The 23107-nt window shown below is 44.3% G+C and overlaps 1 protein-coding gene across 2 annotated transcripts in view; it reads right to left on the bottom strand.

Moving 5' to 3' along the window:
- The window catches only part of srgap3 (SLIT-ROBO Rho GTPase activating protein 3), a 190716-nt gene that overhangs the window by 15105 nt on the left and 152504 nt on the right, over positions 1 to 23107 (bottom strand). The window contains exons 11-15 of one of the 2 annotated variants that reach the window (XM_033036793.1): positions 22187 to 22214; positions 18835 to 18937; positions 10641 to 10701; positions 7854 to 7931; positions 5347 to 5481 (exon numbers count right to left, since the gene is read on the bottom strand). In XM_033036793.1, coding sequence (XP_032892684.1) covers positions 5347 to 5481; positions 7854 to 7931; positions 10641 to 10701; positions 18835 to 18937; positions 22187 to 22214 — 405 coding nt within the window. Of the gene's footprint in view, positions 1 to 5346; positions 5482 to 7853; positions 7932 to 10640; positions 10702 to 15346; positions 15378 to 18834; positions 18938 to 22186; positions 22215 to 23107 lie in introns of both variants that reach the window. The other variant, XM_033036794.1, reaches the window with a different exon arrangement.

Genomic DNA, 23107 nt, shown 5'->3' with positions numbered 1-23107 from the left:
TGCTTAACCCTGTGGGCCCATGTATGATATTGGGTAGTAGATTCAAATGCAAGCTATTAGTCGATTACCATTTCTGTTTAAGTCAACAGGTTGAAAAAATGGAGACATACAAATCTTTTACACCCCCCCCTATTCCAAAACATCTAGGTCCCTTTATTGCCTTTGGCCTTGCCTTTCGATTAAACACCACTGAACCCAGGTTTTCTCTGAGTTCTGACTTCCTCCAGCATCTCTATATTTCTTGATGAGTGGGACCTAGCTTCAAGAACTCAGAGCTTGGTATGTTTGGGTTGAAGGTTGGCATGATTGCCGGACAAGAGATTGAGTACCCCAAATCCGTATTCTCGCAGTTTTAGTAGAATGAGGGGAGATGTCCCCCAACGTTATCAAATTCTCACAGGGCTCGACAGGCTGTGTGCAAGGAAGGTGGTTCACTTTGGCAGAGGAGTCTAGGACCAGGGGCACAGTCTTAAGATACATGGCAAAACATGTAGAATTGGGATGAAGATAAATTTATTTTGCAAATCTTGGTGAATCTTTGGCATACTCTGCCCTGGAGGGAGGGAGGTTGTGTCATTGTGTTTAAAGATCAATAGATTTCACAGAAGGCTGGGGAAGTTGTAAACCGGGGTTCAAGGACAGCCTGAGGGCAATGCAATCAGAGGCAGAATGGGTCACGGGTCACACAACCCAATGCAACATGAGGAGCACTGAGTCTTACAAACTTCCTAACTCTTTCCCACTGCTGAATGAACGGTTTCCGAAGCAACATTATGTCTGCTGGATATGACAGATGTCAAATGGCAAGACATATCCTGGCTGTCCTGAGATATTTATTTCCCAATACTGATTTTGTCCTTTTATTTCCTTGCTACTAGTGCAATCTTGTTGTGTGCAAATGGGATGCTAATCCAATGTTAGACACAAAGTGCTGGGGTAACTCAGCGTGTCAGGCAGCATCTCTGGAGGGTGACGTTTCGGGCCGGGAGCCTTCTTCAGACTACAATTCCATGTGTTAATTCAATGTGTTGGAAATGTTCATGGATGCCTGAGATCATGGAAGATGGCAAATGATTGCATTTGTATTTTCTATAATCTATAATAATGATGATGGAAGTTGAAGGCATTTTCTTGCTGTATAAAGTTTAAGAGTACGCGGAGTTGTGAATAAGAAACATAAATGCAACCTTTTCACTCTTGGAACATAGAAACCTAGAACACTACAACACAGAAACAGGCCCTTCGGTTCTTGGCAGAACACAATGCCATGATAAACTAATTTCATTTGCCTACACATGATCCATATCCCTCAATCCCTCAAACCCTGCATATTAATGTGTCCATCGGAAAGCCTCTTAAACGTTGCTATTGTATCTGTCTCCACTGTCATCGCCGACTGCTTTTTCCAGGCACTCATCATCTGGGTAAAAAACTTGCCCTGCATATTTCCTTTAAACTTTGCCCATCTCACCTGACAGCTACTCTTACATTCTTTGACATTTCTACCCTAAGAAAAAGATTCTGACTGTCTACCATATCTATGCCTCTCATAATTTTATACACTTCTACCAGGTCTGCCCTCAACTTCCAGTGTTACAACAAAAACAATCAAACAATCCAAGTCTGTCCTACCGCTCCTAATGGAGAGAATGGGTGACATTTCGGGTCAAGACCCTTCAGATTCGACCTGAAACGTCACCCGTTCCTACTCTCCATAGATGCTGCCTGTCCTGTTGAGTTAGTCAAGCATTTTGTGTCTATATTCGGTTTAACCAGCATCTGCAGATCCTTCCTACACCTCTACCAGATCTACCTCTCTTAATAGCTGATATCCTCTAATCCAGGCAACATGCTTAAAAATGCATTTGGAGTTGGTCATTATTCTGACACTGGATGTCACAAACTGTCTGAAGAAGGGTCTTGACTCAAAACGTCACCCATTCCTTCTCTCCAGAGATGCTGCTTTCCCGCTGAGTTACGCCAGCATTTGTGTCTAACAGGGTAAAACCTAGGCTTGGTTTCACCTACCATGTGGAGAGGCTGGGAAGAACATTGGTCAAGCTACACCCTGGGTACTGCGTTTAGTTCTGGTGCCATGCTGTAGAATTGTCATTGCTGGAAGGGTGCAAAGAAGATTGCATTGTTGCCTAGTTTGGAGAACTTCAACTGAGGGAAGAGATTGTATAGGCTGGGCTTGTTTCCTATAGAATGATCAAGGCTGAGGGGTGACTGATGTATGTACATGAGTTTATAAGAGATATAAAAAGGGTAGATGGTCAAAATCTTTTTGCATGGTAGGGGTATCAAAACAAAAGGGCAAAGGTTTAAGGTGAATGGAAGAAGTTTCACAGGAGTTCTGAGGAGTAAGTGAGAATGTATAGTAAGGAACTGCAAATGCTGGTTTACACCGAAGATAGATGCAAAATGCTGGAGTAACAACGGCTCAGGCAGCATCTCTGGAGAAAAGGAATAGGTGACGTTTCAGACTGAGAATGAGAATGGTTGATAATGCGCTTGAGAATGTGCTGCCAGAGGAGGTGGTGGAAGCAGATACAATCACTAGCGTTAAGAGGTATTTATACAGACACTTAAATAGGCAAGACATAGAGTATATGGACCTAAAGTAGGCAAATGAGGTTAGTGTAGATGGACAAAAATAATCGGCATGGACGTGGTGGGCTGAATGGCCCATTTCTGTGCCATACAACTGTCTGATTCTATGATAACAATGCAGATTTACAGACTATGTATACATGTTCAAGAGTGATACAGGAATAGGCAGATATGTAGATGTGTTAAATGCAGATTCCAGTGGAGCACAAGCACCAGCAAAAACCAGCAAATGGCCTGCTTGTGTTGGGGAACGTTTTGTGTAACTCTGTGTCTTGCGATGAGAGGCTGTGCCTTGTGCCCACACAAGCAGTCTGACAACTCTGCAATCTGTTCAGAGTCTGCTCCTAGAAGCGCACAATGGGCTGATTGTGCCTGGGCTGCACCCGGACAATCGGAATAAAGTTTGCAGCTTAAAACTGGAGGACACACATGGCCCCTGCATACTGATTGCCCAACCTTCCATCTGTTTGATGACCTTCCCATTCTCTGAAGCCTTCCTCTTGTCAGGTTCATATTACCCTCCAAATTACTCAGCCCACTTTCATTGTTCGCATTACTCAGGGTCCCCCTTTGTGCAGTGACGAGTGTTATCCTCCCCTGGGAGTTAGGGACGGGCTGCTTCCTGAGATGGCAGCTGCCACTCTCCCCCGTGGAGAAGGCAGAGTTAGCGAATGAGACACAGTGAGGGAAGTGGGGAAACGGTGGTAATTAAGGACAGACTGCAGGAACTACCAGAATGTTTTGGAGACAGTGCAGAGGTGAATGGATGAGATTTAGGTAATGGTTCTGATGAAATATTTACCAGGCAATTCCTACAGCCTGCTGTCAATGACCACCCACCTGGTGAAAGCGGGGTGTTACAGTGGCGTTGGCATGGTCCCAGGATATGTGGGCAGGGAGGAGAGGCAGGCATTGCAGACACACCTGCCTCAGGTGCTTCACTGAGAACGCGGGTGTGGTATGTGGGCTGACAAAGATGATTGATCTCCCTCAGCTGATGAGCCATGTGTACAGAACTGTTGCTGTCAGCTCTGCACGTGCATAAACACCTGTTCCCCTGCTACACTTCCTATCTCAACACCGTTTATGATTTGGAGCCCAGCTTGGAATCAAAGTGGGAGGGACAGAGACAAAAACAGGAGTCCTGGTTTCAGTCTCTTGAGGAAATCAATTGAAAACAGTGAAGCATCATACTGGGCAGTAAATAAACCAGGGGTCCAACCTTCCCCTGCTAGGTTGGTAAGGTCCCAGGAGATGTGGGCAGGGAGGGGAGGCAGATATTGCCCACACACTCTGCCTGTGTAGCTGCACTGAGCACATGATGTGATAGAGCTATTACAAGACACTGCCTCAAACACTGGGGCCCACACTCATCCCATCAACAAGCTCTTGACAAGATAGATGAGGCACAAGGAACTGCAGATACCGTTTGACCAAAAAAGACACAAGGTGCTGGAATAACTCAGTGGGTCAGGCAGCATCTCTGGAGAACATAGATAGGTGATGTTTTGGTTTGGGACTCTTCTTCAGACTGATCATCTGTCTAGAGAAGGGTCCTGACATAGCTACAAAATAAGGAACCAATTATTCAACAGAAAGGTGTGTATAAACGTGTTCTCTCAGAGGTGATGACCTGGAATTATCTGTCTCAGAGTGGTGGAGTCCAGATCATTAGATATATTTAAGGTGGAGATAGATAAATATTTTAAAGATCGGGAAAGTGAAGACTACGGGGAACTAGCGCAGAAGAGGAACTGTGGCCAGCAGAGATCAGCCAAGATCACACTGCATAACAGATAGACACAAAATGCTGGAGTAACTCAGCGGGACAGGCAGTATCTCTGGAGAGAAGGAATGGGTGTTGTTTCGGGTCAAGACCCTTCTTCAGACAGATAACAGGGTAGTGGGCGGTACATAGATAAGGAAATGTATAGATAAGGAATTGTAAGGTGTGGAAACAGGACAAAGGGAATAGAGATCTAGGAACATGTAGAATAGATCATTGTTAGTTGGGACAAGGTAACAACAAAGCATGAGATAAATGTAGTCGGAGACAGTAAGACTGGTCAGAGAACTGGGAAGGGGGAGAGGATGAACAGAGAGACTGAAAGCAAGGGTTACTTGAAGTTAGATAAGTCAATGTTCATACCGCTGGGGTGTAAGCTGCCCAAGCAAAATATGAGGTGCTGTTCCTCCAATTTGCACTGGACCTCACTCTGACAATGGAGGAGGCCCAGGACAGAAAGGTCAGTGTGGGAATGGGAGGGGGAGTTAAAGTGTTTAGCACCTTCTCCCAACTAACAATGATCTATTCTACATTTTTCTTGATCTCTATTCCCTTTGTCCTGTTTTCACACCTTACACTTCCTTATCGATCTACTTCCTTATCTCTGTACCGCCCACTCCCCTGACAGTCTGAAAAAGGGTCTCGACCTGAAACGTCACCCATTCCTTCTCTCCAGAGATGCTGCCTGTACCGCTGGGTTACTCCAACATTTTGTGTCTATCATCGATTTGAACCAGTATCTGTAGTTTCTTCCCACACACTGTATAACAGGGCAGGTTTGAGGACCTAGTAGCCTATTCAAATGCCAATTTCCTTGTGTTCTCATAGCTATGCCCACCAGATGGAGACTCAAGTCTAAGGAGACCCCTTCAGCTTGTCTAAACCCTGAAACATCTGCCAACATCAGTAAACACAAAGTGTGAATGAAAACAATGTCCGATACTTACTGATGGAACAAATCAAATCCAGGAATCTCTCCTTGGGGAAGATTGGATTTTCCAGGCCTCGGAAATACAGCTTCAGGACCCCGGCCACCGAGTTGATATCATGTTCATTGTGGTTTTCCACAAGAGGATCTTCTCCTGGTGTGAAAGTGAAAGGCTTTGTAAGTTGTACGGTTCAGTAGGGCAGTTAGGGCTGGCTCTTGTAATGTGAATGGATGATTACAGCTCCAGTCCACAGCAAGAAAGTCCAGGCCTCTGCCAACCTAAACTAAGAACAGGTCCAAAGTCCGCTGCTCAGCTGGCAGCATTCTTGCCTATGGGTTTTGACCTACGAGAGGAGGGCTAATGCCTCGTGCTGCCCATTCTGGGTCTACTGGGGGTGAGACGACATGATACCCTCCACATCATGACCAAAGTCTGCAACACAGGACATCAGCACAAAGAGGCAAGCTGGATCAGAAAATATAGTCTGGATAAAGCAATTTCAGGATTTGTCAAAAGGGGTCCAGTTGGAGTTTGAATACATCATTACTTGTTCCATTGTAGCAAGCTAAAAGTAAAGTACCTAATAGGTGGTTGATGGTTGGCATGGACTCAGTATGTCAGAAGCCTCTTTCCATGCTGTATCTCTCTCTGATTATGACTCTATAACCTGGTGGTCCCAGGTTATAGAGATGGGTGAACCTCAGACCACAACTGGACAAGTTCTGATTTCACTTCCCATTCGATCTCCCAAGGGATTTATTCTAGGTGAGTGGCTAATTGAACCATTTGTCAAAAACGAATTTACTAACAAAACCCAAACACTCATTAAAACTCCATTAAGATGTGTGATCTCCTTTGATGTTGGATAATGAGCCATATGTGAAGTTTTACTTTTAAAACTGTTAGTGTCAGGGAAACAAAAGCTCTCCACGTACATTCAACGCAACACCACGGCCCCTGCTATAGTTCCCACCTCGATCTTGATTCCGATTTGGTGCACAGATTATAATCATAGTGAAATAAACATTGATTTTACCCTAACATCTGTTAATCACAGGGAATTCCACTGAAATGTGTGGGATGTCAAAGTAAGCTTGAAATAAAGCAGTAATCCCACCATACCTTTGTCAAGTCAGAAGCACTGGATTAGAATTACACCTTGGAATCATAATTCCTTATGACACAGAATCAGGGCATTTTGCCCATCGAGTCTGTGCCACCTCACAAAGCCATCCCATTTCTATTTCCTGTAATCTCCCCACATTCCCATCAACCATTCAGATCCACAAACGTACACACTTGGAGCCATTTTTACTGGCCAGTTAACCTACCAGTACACATGTTTTTGGGATGCGCGAGGAAACCAGAGTACCCAGGGGAAACCCACACTGTTACTGGGAGAACGTCGATGAATGCACAATCAAATAAGATAAAATAGAGCAAGTTGTCCTACAACTTTAGGCTGTGCACGCCATACGCAAGAAGAAGAAGAAGAAGACTGGGAGAACGTGCAAATTCTGCACCGGAAACGCCCGAGGTCAGGATCGGACCTGGGTCACTGACGCTTCTACCCAGGGTGACCTTAAGCCGATTGGACCAACTGCTCCCCTAAGGGGGGCCCGCGCCAGAGTAATCTACTCTCGGCTCAGGTAGATCTACCTCGGGTGGAGGGGGGAGAGAGGGGTAGAAGGGGAGGGGGTGTGAGGGGGAATGGAGAAGGGGGAGAAGGGGTCGTTCCCTCACGGTCCTGGGGCAGCGCTACCGCCCTTCCAGTCGCCGTGCTTCACGCACAAAGCCCCGCCCCCTCTCTCTCCCGCGGTGAACAATACAGGGAGGGCTGGGCCGGGGGTTGGTGCAACGTTTACAAACTCGGTCTCTGCTCACACCCGGACCCCGGCACCCGCTCCTGCCGCCGGCCCTCTCCTTCCCTTCTCTCCTCCCCTTCTATCCCCCCCTACCTTCTTCCCTCCCTCCGCTCCTTCCCTCCCTCTCTCTCTCTTCCCATACCAGACACAGACCACCTTGGCCAGGCTCTCATCACATTACTACCATGAGGAAGAATTTACAGGAGCCTGAGAACCGTGATCTCCAGGTACAAGAACAACGTCTTTGCAGCAACCATCAGACTCTTGAACACTGCACAATCTAATCACAATCTTACCCCAGCAACTAAGATCTACTATGATCTTTGTTTTGGCTGTACTATATACTTTGGTTTTGTGCTACTATAGTTTAGTAAGCTTCTATTACTTACTATTAATTAATTGTATTATTGATTATATTTTATATTTATTTGTTGTTATTGCATTAACAGGCCTATAAAGCTTCAGCGTAAGAACTTTATTGTTCCATTGCTGGTACGTATGAGAATTATACATTGACTCTTGACTAAATGGCAGGAGTAAATACACATTCCCACTGTGTATTTACCTGAACGTCACATTATAGAATCAACGGTACATTGAGATGTCCAGAACGCTTTAACAGAGTAAAGTCCCGGTAGGGACTAGGCATCTGAAACTAACCTCTCTCAAAAGCATTCTTGATGTCATTGACTTCACTCTGAGAACCTGGAACTCGGAAAATGCCTTGTTGTTGTAAACCTGAAAACAGAACAGACATTTTAACTCAGAAATCCAGAGGGTGTGCTACTATTAACCTGGTGGAACCTAAATTAAATTAATTTCATAACTGTATACAGTAACTTTTCTGGGATGGTGCACGGTCTTTTTACAATAACTCCAACATCTTGGTAACCAGAGAAGAATCACCAAACCATCAATTTGTCTTTATTGGAAGTGGATGGTTCTTACATCTATATTTCCCTATGAAATAGGCCATTTGATCCATCAACTCTATGCCAGCTCTCAGCAATCCTATTCTCCACTAGTTTCCCCTGTAACATATTCTCCCAAATTTCCATCTATAGTATAGTAATCTTTATTGTCATTTTCCTGAGTACTCACATACCCAGAGGAAACAAAAAAACGTTGCTCAACCAGTGTCCATTCAGTGTGCAGTAAAAAATAAATAGAAATAAAAATACATATATCATGAACAAATTAAACTCTCTACTCTCTACTAAACATCAACAGGCGTTCCGATCGGCAGCGGCACGACAGTGGCTCTGCTGCAGTGTGTCCAGGTTGGTGGTTGGTGCGCGATACTTTGGCAGGCGGCAAAGTCCGTTTATCAGTCTTATAGCCTGCGGGAAGAAGCTGAGGAGCATCCTGCTGGTTTTGCAGCTAATGCTCCTGTACCTCTTCCCAGATGGCAGGATGGAGAATATGTGATGCGATGGGTGGTAGGGGTCTTTGATGATGGAGATGGCTCTGCTGATACATCTCTTCCTGTATATGTCCAGCAGGAAAGGGAGTGGAGCACCAATAATCCTGCTGGCGGTCTTCACAATCCTGTCTAGTTGGTGCCGTTCGTACGCCTTGCAGCTCCCGAACCAGGAAGTGATGCCGTAGGTTAATGTGCTCTCGATTGTCCCCCTATTCTACCACCCTCTGCACTTGGGACAATGTACAGTGGCCAATTAACCTTATAACCCCTCAGTATAAAAGGACATACCTTAAGAAAGGAGGTGGAATTTCTTTAGTGAGAGGGTGGTGAATCTGTGGAATTCATTGCGACAGACGGCTGTGGAAGCCGTCATAGGGTGTTTTTTAAAGCGGAGATCGACAGATTCTTGATTAGTATGGGTGTCGAAGATATGGGAAGAAGGAACGCGAATGAGGTTGAGGGAAAGATAGATCAGCCATGATTGAATGGCGGAGTAGATTTGATGGGCTCAATCGCCTAATTCTACTCCTATGACATGAACTTTTGGGATGTGGGAAGAAATCAGAGAACCTGTGGGAACCCCACATGGTCACAGTCAGCACCCCAGGTCTCTAATTGAACCCAGATCTCTGGCGCTGTGAGAATGTCTACCAGCTGCACAACTGTGCTTCTAAATACAAACTCTTTATTTAACAACAGCCATTTATTTATTCCCCAGTATACTTTCGTCTGATTCCATATCTCAGGGACCCATATAAGACCCTGATTCCTCTTCTAATGTCTTTCATTTTGCATCACATAAAGGATAGAAACAACATGATGGGAATTGTGGGGATCTAAAATGTTTGTGTGAAGTTTCAATTAATTAATATTCATAAAAAATAATTGGTACGAGAAGCTAACAAAGCACCAGGGCCTGATATACAAATGGCACAAGTTTGTAAAAGAGATTAATGTTTTGATCTTTCAGATTTTTTCTAAATTCTGGAATGATCCCCATGGATTGGAAGTGAACAAACTTAACCTTTATGATAGAGAGAATGGGAGAAGGTGTATATGTCGGTTAGCTTGACATTAAGTACAGGCGACTGCATATTACAGCTGTTTGGGCTACAGAAATCCGCCCTCGCAAAATTCACAAATCTCTACCCAAAGATTTGAGATACAGAATAAAACATACTCTCAGAAAATTTGTGAAAAAATAGAAACAAATCATGAGAAAAAATGTATTTTAACATGCTGTTCTTGAATTTTGCACAGAAGACCCTGCTTCACTCTATAGGACTGTGATACGGGCTGTTTTCTGGGAACCCACCTCTTCCGTAACGCAGGGATTGCCTGTATTACAAGAATCTATTACTGAGGATGTGGTGCTTGTGCACCGAAAAATGAAGTATTATGAAAGAGAAATATAATTTGTTGAATCTAAAATCATTGTTCTAAGCCTAATTAATCAAATGGGCAAGGGAGAGCAAATGAATAATATATTTGATATATGATATATATGTGAATAATATATTTGAACTTTCAGTAGGTATTTTATAAGCTTCTAGATGAGTTTCTGGAACTCTAGAAATTCTAGTTGCCTTCCCTCACAGTGGGAAACGTTGATTCCGCTGTGTGGGGATGTTTATGTTAAATTCTATCGTGTGTTGTGTTCTTTTTTTATTCGTATGGTAACCCAAATTTCACTGTATCAATTGATGCATGTGACAATAAATGTAAACTTGAATTAGAACTTAATCAAATGGGCAAGGGAGAGTAAATGAATAATATATTTGAACTTTCAGTAGGTATTTTATAAGCTTCTAGAGGAGTTTGGGATACATTCGTTGGATTAATATATTGATATGGTGGAGGATTAAGACGATGGATAGAAAGCAGGGAGCAGGAATAAATGGTCATTTTTCAGGATAGGTAAAGATAGAGCATCCCTTACATATGTGCTGGAGCCTTTGCCAATTACGATCTATGTCAAGGGCAGATCTATATCAAGAAAAGTTTTAGATTATGAATACACTTACCATAAAGGTTGATGAATCGAATACAGCTCTCCACCACAAGTGGGATGGGTTGTCCAGAGTCCTTAAAAACAAATAGGGGGGATGTCAGAAATGTGGAGAACTTGCAGCAAGATCACAGACAGAGACAGAGCAGAAGCAGAGGGCAGGGGAGCACTGGGTCTCTCTGTGAACTTGACGTGAGGACCTCTCTGGCTAATCAGTGCCAGGAAATTTGGTCCAAGAGCTGCCATCATACAAATATCACCATTGGTTCAGAAGTGTCCTATTCTCCAACCACAGAACCCACCAGAGTGCTCTGTCAAACACATCCAGCTTTGGTATAGCCGGAGCTATCGTCTCCACCAACTCGTCTAATAATTTGCTTCAATGTTACCATGGAGAATGTGCTGTTCTTTTCATTCGTTTTACTTGCCTGACATTTGCGGAGTGTGATTTTCCCACTGGGAGTTGTGTGTTAACAGACAACCAGAAACTTTCACTCCATCCACTCTCAAAGCACCTCACACTCGGGGAAAGTCAAATGAACAATCTTGCTTGGATGTGAACCAGGATTCTAGAGATGGAAGGGCAACTATTCTTCCTACTGTTGGTGCATTTAAAGTGAAGGCTTGGGAAAGGAACTGAAGGATACAGAGGCAGAGAGAGATGAAACAGTGTAGCCACACATTGATATGCAGCGTGAGCACCTACATGGAGCTGTTTGCCTGAGTGGACTGTTTTTGTGCTGCAAAGACAATGGAAGCAGTGTTTCTCAGTGTAACTATTTTCTGAAGGAATAAAAGGCACTGCCATTTATAATGGGGCATTTCACATCCTTGTGTTGAAGGGTGTCCAAATCAGTAAATGACTTGTAGTCACTGCAGTTATACAAAGACTATACATATTAGGAAGGTGCCTTCATTATGAAACACCACAAATCAAATCATTGATTGAAGTGGCGAGGGATATTGAGGGGAGGTGAGTAGGTGAGGATACTACTGCGGAGCAGGGCACTGAGAACCGTACAGCACAGAAGGGACCATTCACACTGTACCGCCTGTTCAAGAGCATCTGTGTGTCTCACACCTCTATGCAGGAGTGTGCGTCCATGTCTGTGCAAGTTTGCGCATGTATCTGCATGCATGTTTGTCTATTCTATATTTGTGTGTGTGTGTGTGTGTGTGCTTGTATGTGTGTGCGTCTATGTGGGGGTTTGCATATGTGTGTGTGTGTGGTTGTATATATGTGTGTGTGTGTTTGTAGGTATGCATGCTTGCATCTGTGCGGGTGCTTGTATGTATGTGTGTATGCTTGTAGGTATGCATGTATTTGTGTGGTTCTATGAATGCGTGTGTGTGTGCTTGTAGGTATGCATGTATGTGTGTGGTTCTATGAATGCGTGTGTGTGTGCTTGTAGGTATGCATGTATGTGTGTGGTTGTATGTATGTGTGTGTGTGCTTGTAGGTATGCATGTATGTGTGTGGGGTTGTATGTATACATATGTGCGTGTAGGTATGCATGTATGTGTGAGTGGTGTGTATGCGTGTGTGTTTGTACGTATACATGTGTGTTTGTATGTATGCACATGTGTTCACTTGTAGGTATGCATGTGTGTGCATGCGTGGTAGAGAATGAATTAATCTCTGCAATATTGGCTAAACGTCTGACATGAAATTTAAACTCTTGTTTGTTTGGAAAAAGTTCTGTTTACATTAAATCAATAAAATGGCTTTCGATTCCTTTGCATAATAAGCACACTAATTAGGAGGATATGCAAAGCACGTTGAAATGAATGTTAATTAGCCCCTGGACATTTCAGCGACGGAGATGGCACAGCAAAACTGGGAATGAGATGAATCAGTTTAATTAAATGCGTTTCAGCCTAGTGGGTTTCCATGGTGCAGCGGGATGGTAATGAGTTCTGTCTGTGAGTTGTTCAGTGGGGCAGTTGCTGACGGGGATGGAAGATAATAGGGTTCCTGCAGACCAGTGGACACTGTGTCTATAGAGTACAGTCGCTCACCGCCCTGTCCCTGTCGGCCTTCATATGTCCCAGGTCAGATTTTGCTTTGATTTCAGCAGTCCGTTGCCAATGGTAACGGCGTTACTGCCTGCAATGTAGCCGGGCACTCGCTCCTGTTCAACAGTCCCCACCCCCTGGGATGCAGAAATGGCTGCCTCTCACCTTCCTACTGACGCTCCTGCCCACCCAATTTGTTTCTGGGTACACAGCCCCCCACCCTTCCTGATCGCTGCAGTTTTTGAATTAGCCAGGGCGGTGTTTGAATCCCAGCCTGCAATGAGGCAGAGGATCTAACTGGGGTTAGAGAAGAGGGAAGGGAGAGATTACGCATCTGGAACTCCACCATGTATTGACCCCTCCTGGAGGTGGAGGGAGTAGGGGGGGAGGGGTGTGCTGGCAGGAGAGGCATGGTTATGATACAAAAGCCAATTGGTTCATTACTGACCAATGCTGAATTGTACTTACCCAACCTGGGCAACTCCCATATGGTTGACTCAACAGTCCACTTAAGCATCTTAACAAGGAACCCTGTTGTATCAAACTGTTACACAGGGCAACAACAGATAAGCAATAAATGCTGGTCTTGCCAGAAAACCCTCATCCCAAGAATTAACTTGAAAACCCCTGATTGAGTGGATGAATTTGCCCTGTGGTCTGGCATTAGGAGGCCCACGGCTGATAGAGATCTCTGCTGTCAGCAACCTTCCCTTGGATTTTGTTACTATAGAGATACTGTTTTTTAGTGAATCAAGCAAGGTAACAGGCAAATCGCCCAAACACCGATAATTGAACAGATTGTCCATTGGTACTTTTAGCAGAGGCCAAGTCAGAGGAAGAAGTCCGTGTGCTTTTTTAAATAGTGCGGTGGAATTTTGTTTAAATTCTCAGATTGCAACGAGGTCAAGCTGAGAGTCCCTGAACTCATGATATTCTGGCTGAACCAGTGAGAAAATGTTACAAATAACCAGGTCTGGCATCTTTGAAAAATAAACTTTGTTTGGACAAAGCTTGGTGTAGGGACAGCAGGAGTTGGACTAACGTTAACCGAAGACTCTGGATATTGAAGTACTCAGGTACCATTTGGCTATGGGAAAAGATCAACGGATGGGTTTTGCTCTGCAAAATGCCAGTACAATCTTGAATAACCTGTACTGTTCTAATGCTATAAACCTTGCAACTTTACATTCATTCTTATACCACTCAACAATTTTGGGCAAAGTTTAAAGGTCAGAGGAAAGCTGTGATGATCACCAATGTTACCTCTATGATTCCAGGTGGAAGTTATAGATTCTGAGGTGCCATTTTGAAGGGGGAAATTATTTCCCACCCAATAATTAAAAATGATTTATCTGGTCACTATCCCATAGTTTGTTGGTAGGAGCTTGCGAAGCATAAACAGGGAGCCATCCATCCACCCTTACTTCAGCAATGCTACTTTACAAGCCCATCAACGGATGACAAGTAGCTGGCAAAAGGGAATTATTGAAATCCAATCGGGTTCTCTTCCTTTGTGCCTCCCCACACAGAGGGTACCCTGCCAATTACCCTAACCCTATTTAGTTTAGTTAAGATACAGCATGGAAATTTGCCCTTTGACTTACTGAGTCAAAGCCAAATATCAATCACCCTTTCACACTAGTTCTACGTTATCCCACTATCTCATCCAATCCCTACAAACTAGGGACATTTTACAGAGGCCAATTAACCTATCAAGCACCTGACATCAGGATTGAACCCGGGTCTCTGGCGCTGTGATGCAGCAGCTCTAGCAGCTGCACTAGTGTGTTGCCCATACACATGATACTGACCACCAAACTATCCTAGATAGGCCTGAGTTTACTCCTTACCTCCTAAATTATAGTACATCCCATTCTCCATGCTGACACTACTCATCGAAATGCAGACCTTATAATCTCCCCTTTCCTGAGGAGATCTAACCTATTGTACAGAGATTCCAGCCTGCCCCATAGTGGACCACTTCCACCATTGGTCAAAGCTCTCCAAATTCATTCGCGGGAGTTACAAATTTTCCTCACACCCTTTAAAGTGTAAATTGAGGAGGCATCCATTTTGTGTTGCACAAACCACAACATGAAGACATTGCATTTCCTTTAAGACAGAGATCTGTTGATGTTGTTGAACAGCGCTTTACTGCGGCCCAGAAGTAATGGGTGAAGCTCACATGTGGTGGGAGTGCTAAGGGGTTCCTTCTCATTCACACATTCCCATTCTCGCCTCAATCCTTCCTCCTGCTTCTTTCTTAGAAAGTGCTCCTGTTGAGGACAATCTTGCTTTTCAAAATGGCTTCCGAAGAGTATGGGAAGATTTCCTCTCGACTCCATGGGCTGCCCAAACAGTCTCCCCACTCCTCCCATTTCAACATTATTACAATCAAATATTTACAACAGGTAAGAAAATAAAATGTTTACTTTAGTGTCCCAGTTTTTTTAGTTGCTTGCCACATTGTCTCTAGGACTATCTTAGCTCCAGATTGAAGAGTGTGGAATAACGCTATGTTTCTCCTTTAGCACCTAACCACTACTTGAAAAGCCAGCTCTGTCCCAATCTCACCAATCATCAGAAGGTTATAGCAGCACCATGGAAGGCAGTCCTGTGGGACAATCACCCTCCACCCACAACCACCCTCACCTCCCCCCAAACACAGCCAACTCCTTGTCTCAGAAACTATCTCACGATGTATACCTGAATCCTTGTTCGGGCATTCCTTCTTCCTCTGTTAGCAGTAAAGCAAGAGAAAAAACATAGATGAAGCAGAGAATAAAAGTAAGTTTCTCACGATCCCATAGAGGCCTCAGGACAGGTTGGAGAAGCTGGAATGCAGTGGAAGCTTATTAGATCTGGGGCTGTTGGTACTTCCAATGTTCCCGGTACTGTAGTGTCAGTTCTTGGAAAAACAGTCACGTTGTCGTTAAAATCTAACTAAATCTAACTCTTGAATGAACACATTCTAAACCTGTCTGACCTATGAGAGGTGCCTGCCCCAACCTTAGCTGATCTTTAAATTCAGCTTCAAGGGCCTTGCAAAGTTCACCCAAGTGCCAAAGTGAGTAGTACATACCATCTTGTCCATATCTCCAGATTGAATATAGATGTGAAAGATGCTTTATTTACAATTGAGTAAAACAAAATTAACAGGTTGGTTTTATTTCAGGAGTGTGCTAGAATCGTTGATCCTAACTGGGGATGTCTGGAATGGTCGGGGATGGGGAAGAGTGACTCACGACTCCTGGCTCCTCCATGCTAGCTCAATACTCCATCCCATTGCCATGAATGGTGCCCCCGGAGAGATGCCAGATTCTGAATGAATGGGCCAAGAGGCTCTTCCATTGTCACCTGGAGACAGGGAGTAGGTCAGGAAAAGACAACCCAAGAACAGATCCAGAAGGAAGAGGATTGCATCTGCAAGAAAGCTACTTTCAGTACTGCAGGGAAAGATAAATTGTTAGAGCGTAGGGAAGCAAAGAAAGAGGTGATGGCAGGACTGAGAGATCGAGTCCAAGAAGCAAAGTATCAAGCTTCTGAGTGCAATGCGAGGAATGCAAGTAGAATTAGCGATGGATCGGTAATGAGGAGGACATTCTATCTGGTTCCTCTTATCTTACCTTGTGAGAATTAGGTCTAGTCTGCTTTAGTATACAAAACAAAATCCCTTAGTTTTTCTACCCTCACACTCAAAAAAGTTAAAAGATTTGCTGATTTACTTTTTAAGTGTCTCTTTTAAACAGAGCTAACATGAAATCTTGTTTATTTATTCACCCAGTGTATCATTGGCAGGCAAACATACAGTAGGAGGTATTTAGTTCCCTCTCATGGTCTCTGACTCTGGTGATAACAGTTCTTCGAGTACTCATCCAGGTATCTCCTGAATATAATGAGGGTGTCTGCCTCCACTATCCACTCCGGCAGTACTCCTGATCCTCGCTACTGAGGATAACTTCCCCCCGAACCCTTCCACCAACTGATTCAAATCTAGTTATTGAGCTGTCTACCAAGAAAAATTGGTCCATCCTGTTCATCTCATCTCAGACTCCAGAGAAAATAACTCCAGCCCATCCGGTCTACCCTCACCACTTTAATTTTCCAACGCTGGCAACCTCCCCATAAATAACCTGTGTACATTCTCAGTGTGGTGACCATGAAGAGTATACATGATCTGTTTGTCGCCAGACTAATGTTCAATCCACTTCTGGAAATATCCTCAGTCCTCTTCAATTCTGTGACTCAGCTGACAGCTCTGAAGCCTCTCTTCTACTGGACCATAGGGATTAGTGGTCCTGCACTCCACATTCTTGGTATCTAGCACTTGTTGTTCATTGATTGCCCTCCCATAATGCATTACCCTTCACATCTGCTACTTCAGTGTCCACTGACCAACCCATGGATATCTCCTTGCAGTCAACAATGCCAACCACTCTGCCCATATTGGTATCATTGACAAATTTCTCAATTATGGCTCCCACATTTAAGACAAAGATACTATGGGTGGGGGGGGCGGTAGTGAGATATGTAAACACCCATTAACACCCAGCCCTCCTGTTGCTGAAGCTCCCATCAATCACTGATCTTTCTACTTGGTTCATAGGGGTTTTACATTCCTGATCAATTTGCCACTTCTTCAACTACATTGCTCATACCCAATGCTTAAACATCATTGACAAATTGAGTTAAGTCACCTGAAAAAATGCATGCCCACAGGATCCAGGTTCGCTGCAGTGTAATCCCACTGGTGGACTCCAGGGTTTTGCCTGAGCACCTATTCCTCCACATGTGAACCTAATAGGGTGGACAGATGGGCCGCAGGTACTCTGGTTGACATGGAAGCCAGCTTCAGCATAGCACAGAGTGGGGATTGAAGCTAAGATCTTCCAGTCGGTGTGGTTCAATATCACACTGAAACTAACTGCCCATGTTTGATGACAAGGTGGCGCTGGTGCATAGTGACTCTTTGCTTGCTGGTCCCAAAGGAGGATCTATCATCCTCCAATACAATCGCCCTCCCTTTTATACCTCTTTATCTTTCTCTGCACTACATATTCTACCTGAGTTTAACTTGTTGCATTCATGTATGGTATTACCTGATTTGATGGGATAGCACGTAAAAAATACCGCTTCACTGTACTTCGGTACACTTGACAATAATGAAACTAAGCTTAAAATGTATGTGCCTTAGAAATCAGGCAGTGCCAGTCCTGGGCAAGCTGGTGCAAACTATTTATTTAAAAGATATTACTATTCACAATATTGTATTAATCTTTGACTGAATGTTGAAATATTATTAATCTTTTATTGGGAGGGGAGGAAGGAGTGGGCTCGGACCCGGGTTTGAGTCCTACAGTTGAGAGGCCTGGTATTGGGCCTACCAGCCCGACCTCCATGTCCTTTCGGGGAAGGTCAATGGAGACTCAGCACCTCCTGGCAGAAGTGTACCTGCTTCCTGTGTCCGACCCTTCCTTGTTGGATAGCTCATTCAGATTGGGATTTGATGGGATGAGAATTGAACCACAAAACTGCACCATCCTTCCTTCACAGCAACTTCTATTTCATCTATGTCATGGGCCGTCACTGGACCGCACATGTAGCAGATGAGTAGTTATCCTTTTCACCATAAATGAGATGTAAGCATGGTTGGCACAGCCAGCATTTATTACTCATCCTTAAATTTCCTGGAGGACATGAAAGGGAGCTTCCTTCTTCCACCCCTTGCACCGCTCGGTGTGAAACGGTCTTGTCTAGGTAATGTAAATCAAAATACTGCACATGCTAGAAATCTGAAATAAAATGCTAGAAACAGCAGGCCAGGCAGCATTTGTGGAAAGAGAATCGGATTTATTGTTTCAGATCAAAAAGCCGTTGTTTCAGACGTGAAACATTCACTGTTTCTCCTTCACGGATGTTGCCTGACCTGCTGATTGTTTCCATCATTTCCCCAGTGTATCTAAGAAGTTCAAGGAATTTGCCCGAAGACTTTGAAGGAATTTTCCAGCCAGATCGAGCATTTAATACCCAGTGACCCTGGATGCAAGGCCCGATTCGGGCAGTACCTCTCTACCAAGAGCACGAGAAGTGCACCGCAGACCCAGGTGAGACAGAACCAGCAAGGGTTTGAAGAGACACAGAAAGCCATCATTCCACTCAGCGGTTGTAATCTGCCAGCGCCTGCCACCAAGTACCTGTATGAACGTCTCCATATCGCCATTAAACAACTTATGATTATACTGTGAGCGAGGCCTAGGCTTCCTCATTTTCTGTGGCTTAGGGGGAAGCGATGGGGGCCTGAGAGAAACGGAACAAAATCAACACACAGAGAAAACAAGATCTTGGATCTGAGCAACAACAGTTAATCATTCATGCAATGGCATCATTAGTCATTGACCAGCATAGAGTCACAGGTTCATATGGCGTGGAAACTGGCCCTTCGGCCCAACTTGTCCACACCGACCAACATGTCCCATCTATACTAGTCCCACCTACTTGCGTGTGCCCATATCCCTCTAAACCTATCCTATCCACGCACCTGTTTAAATGTTTCTTAAATGTTGCATACTACCGGCCTCAACTACCTCCCCCGCCAGCTCGTTCCATACACCGCCACCCTTTGTGTAAAAAAGATACCTCTCAGGTTCCAATTAAATCTGTCCCCCCTCACTTTAAACAGCTGTCCTCTAGTTCTCGATTCCCCTACTCTGGGCAAGAGGCTGTTAGCATTTACCCATTCTATTCCATTCAGGAGCACTGTTTGAGCCTTCTCTTACTATAACCAAAATGGAATCATATGTTTGTTCTCCTGACTCCTAAGAGTAGTGCTGACACCCGCTCTCTCTCTGACACCATGGACACTAAGCAACCCTGGAGGCCCATTCATGTAATCTTTCATCAGCTGTGAGTTTGGTTAGCAAGTATCAGCAGGATATTCAACTTCTGTAAAGGGAGTATTATGGCCATGCCTGCTCATATATTTTCATCATGGCATGCAAGGAGGCCATTCAGTCCATTAATTCTATGCAAGCTCTCAGAGCAGTCCCATCACAAATTTCCCCTGTAACCTCTTCCCTCTCTCATGTCTATCAACTCTCCCCCTGGATTCTACCACTCACCTACATTGAGAGTTAATTTACAGTGGCCAACCAACATATTTACAGCCAACCCACATATCTTTGGGATGCAGGAAGTCGGAGCACCTGGAGGAAACCCACGCAGTGAAAGTGAGAATGTGGAAACTCCGTACAGATGGCATTGTAGGTCAGGATTGAACCTGGGTCTCTGGAGCTGGGAGGCAGCTGCCCAGTGTACACTGCCAATGGGTGTGGAAACATAGTGGTGAGAGGCCTGGATATTGCTTTGCTTCAAGACAAGAATTCAAATCCTATCAAAAGCAATTGGACAGTTTAAATGATCATAACGTTCTGGAGTAAAGGGCCTATATTGATAATGGTGACCAGGAAATGCTCAGATTGCTGAAAAGTGTTTTCAATGAAGGAATTCTAATCAATATGTTACTCTAGCCCTGCTAATATGGTTGACTGTTAACAGCTCTCTAAAATGACCCAGCAAGCCACTAATCTGAAGTGAAATTTGGGATGGGCACGTGATCACGTGGCTGTCTGGATAGACCAGTCCACAGTTGTATGGCAGTTTGTAGCATTGTGGACCCACTGGCCAAGATGGACAGGCTCAGCACATTGGACAGGCTAACCTTGAATGATCAGAAATACCAAGTATTAGTCTGTATCCTACAACTGTAAATCTTCAGCCCGATAAATTAGCCCGTGTGGTTTATTGATTACCTATCATTGCTGAAATACTAGCATGTGGACTGTTTTGGGGGCTAGGACTCAAGCAAGTGTTTACTATGTACCTCAGTAAACTGTCCCATCTATGCCGAAACAGCAGTGAGTCGTAAGGTTGAAAGGCAGAGTGTGAAGAGGTCAGAGAGCTTGGTTTGACAGAGTTGATGGGCAATCCTGGGTAGTGACATTAATGCAGGATATATTATTGAGGGCAGGGTGCAGATGGATTAATAGGGTGGGTCCTAAGAAAAAAAGGGAAAGCCTTGAGATAAAAGGATGGAATGTTTTCTAGATATGTTGACATGAAGGTTATGTTTATGGAGATAGAGAGGGCTGTGGGGATGGATCTTAAGGCAACTGTGGTTAGTAGAATTTTGAGGGTGCTACAGTGGATGTTGGATAGTGGTACGGTTGCTATACAATGTCTGGTTGGAAAGGGAGTAGTAGGTTGCCCCTGGGCTGCAGTACATAGTGACATGGCTATCTGCTTTCATTGACCAGCATTTTGAACAAAACTATAGTAATGGACTTGGTCATTATGCAAGATCGACAATGAAAATGTCTGCCGGACTGGAAGATAAGAGGAAGATAGTTGAATGAGAGAAGTGGGTGGGAGGGGGAGATTTCAATATGATAATGGGAGTGGTGTGGAAGAGAAGAGATATTAATTTATTATCAGCACTCTTACAGAAAATATAACTGAATAAGTGACAGTTTTAATATTTGACCTTTTTGCAGTATGGTGGCCTTATTTTTAATGGCGGGGCAGGGCGGGAGGGGAGATGGGAGTCAAGTCACTGTTGGATGTATACTCAGAACAAAGTAAACGGGTGACTCAACCAAGCAGCAAGGTGGAAGCAAGCTGTGCTGGAGCCAGAGGTGAATTAGTTGGATTGGAGAGCAATGTAAAACTGGCAGGATGCAGTGAAACAGTTTGGCTAGAACAACGTATAAATCACCCACCAGTCTGATACTGCAAAGCTCAGAGAACCAACTGAACTCCTAACCCTTATGTTATACCAAGGAGGACATTGGACTGAAGTAAAGCAATGGGTGGCCTTCCTAATATGTTAGCCCAATGTGTGAAGATTGTGGAAATCACTATACCATTATCCTGACTGCCCAGAAATGCCACACCTGGCAATAGTGATCAATGATGATAATTCTTCTAGTAATCCTATAGATTGTTAATATATATTAAATTAAGAATAAAATGTTTTGTGTTTACTGAGTATGGAAAACACTATCAAATTTAGATTAATTAAGCAGTGTAGTGGACACTAACATATATGTTACCGAAATAAAGAGTTAAAATCTGCGTTTTGGTGCTTTTAGTATGAATCATAAAATTCATGATATTTTCCTTTGTATAAGGTATAATTTGAATCCTGCAGAAGTTTAAAGGGTTATGGACAGCTCAAGAGTGCTGAATGTTGGTCAGTGCTAATAGACCAGGCTAAAGCTGCAATGCGAGGTGAATGGACTATAGTGCCTCCAGTGCCCACCCATGCCTGACCTGGCAGAGGAGAGATGGTAAGTGGGTTCCTCCTTATTACTTCATGTGATAACTTCCACTAGAGAAAGAATATGGATTCTAACTGTTGCATCTGTAGAGACTTCTTGTGAGTGAGGAACTAATCTTAACCCTATGACATAGACCATCTTTCACTGTTTGACTTTCATGAACCTCCAATAGAACTTCACTGATTAAGAATGAAGGATGTTGGTGTCCTACCTTGAAGTACCACATTCGGCCTTCTCACCTGAAGGGGGAAATAAGATAATCAGCGCAAAATAGTCAGTGTTTATTTCCCCAACACTTCAAAAATCAATCCACATGGAAGCGCATCCGTAAATCTCAGATTATTTTAAGTCGTATTAGGGGTATTTTGATAAGGTGCACAATCCACAAACCTGTGAAACATCTTCCCTGAATTTTGTTTCCAAATCTGCTGCGAGAGAAGTTTATAGTCCTTATATACAGCTGAGATACTTTGGCCCTTTGTTGCTTTGCTGAGGCAATTCTAAACTAATCCTACATCCCCTCTTGGTTGTCCCATCAAACATCCCCATAGCAGGGTGAGCAACTCTCTCCACACAATCCCCAAAACTGATAACTTGCAATAACTCTTTGATTTCAAGCTGTGCTGTGTGCCACTTTAGGACTGTGGTTCCAATCCTAGACCCATGCTCCCATAATTTCCCACCAGCTGAGTGTAGAGAAAGTCATCTCTGGTATTAAATCTGGGAGGGGGCGCTGTCCTATGCATGGCTGCCCAGCCAGCAGCTGTCCGTCTTTTCATCTCTTTTTCTTTAATTTTTAGTTAGTTAAAGTGTTTTTGTTCTGGTGGTCTAGACTTTTTTATGTGGGGGGTGGGGGGGGGGGGAAGGGGGAAACTATCTTTCAGGGTCCCTACCTGGTCGGAGAGGCAGCTTTTCTCCGGGCTGCAGTTTCGACCCGTCCTCGCGGCCTACCAGCGGGCCTGGAGCGGTGTTTCCTGTCGGGGACCGCCCAGAACCTCGGCTTCGGCGGCGGCACAGCGCTGGAGCGCTATTGCGGAGCGGGCGATGCCTTGCCTGGGTCGCCGCGCTGGAGCTCCGGTGAGCCGGGTAAAACATCGCGGAGCTGCGGGACTGCGGAGCGGCCTGCTGCGGG

The sequence above is a fragment of the Amblyraja radiata genome, chromosome 18 (genome assembly GCF_010909765.2).
Source record: "Amblyraja radiata isolate CabotCenter1 chromosome 18, sAmbRad1.1.pri, whole genome shotgun sequence".
Lineage (NCBI taxonomy): Eukaryota > Metazoa > Chordata > Chondrichthyes > Rajiformes > Rajidae > Amblyraja > Amblyraja radiata.
Note: the sequence above shows the minus strand (reverse complement) of the source record. Positions and strands in the feature narration are given on the sequence as shown.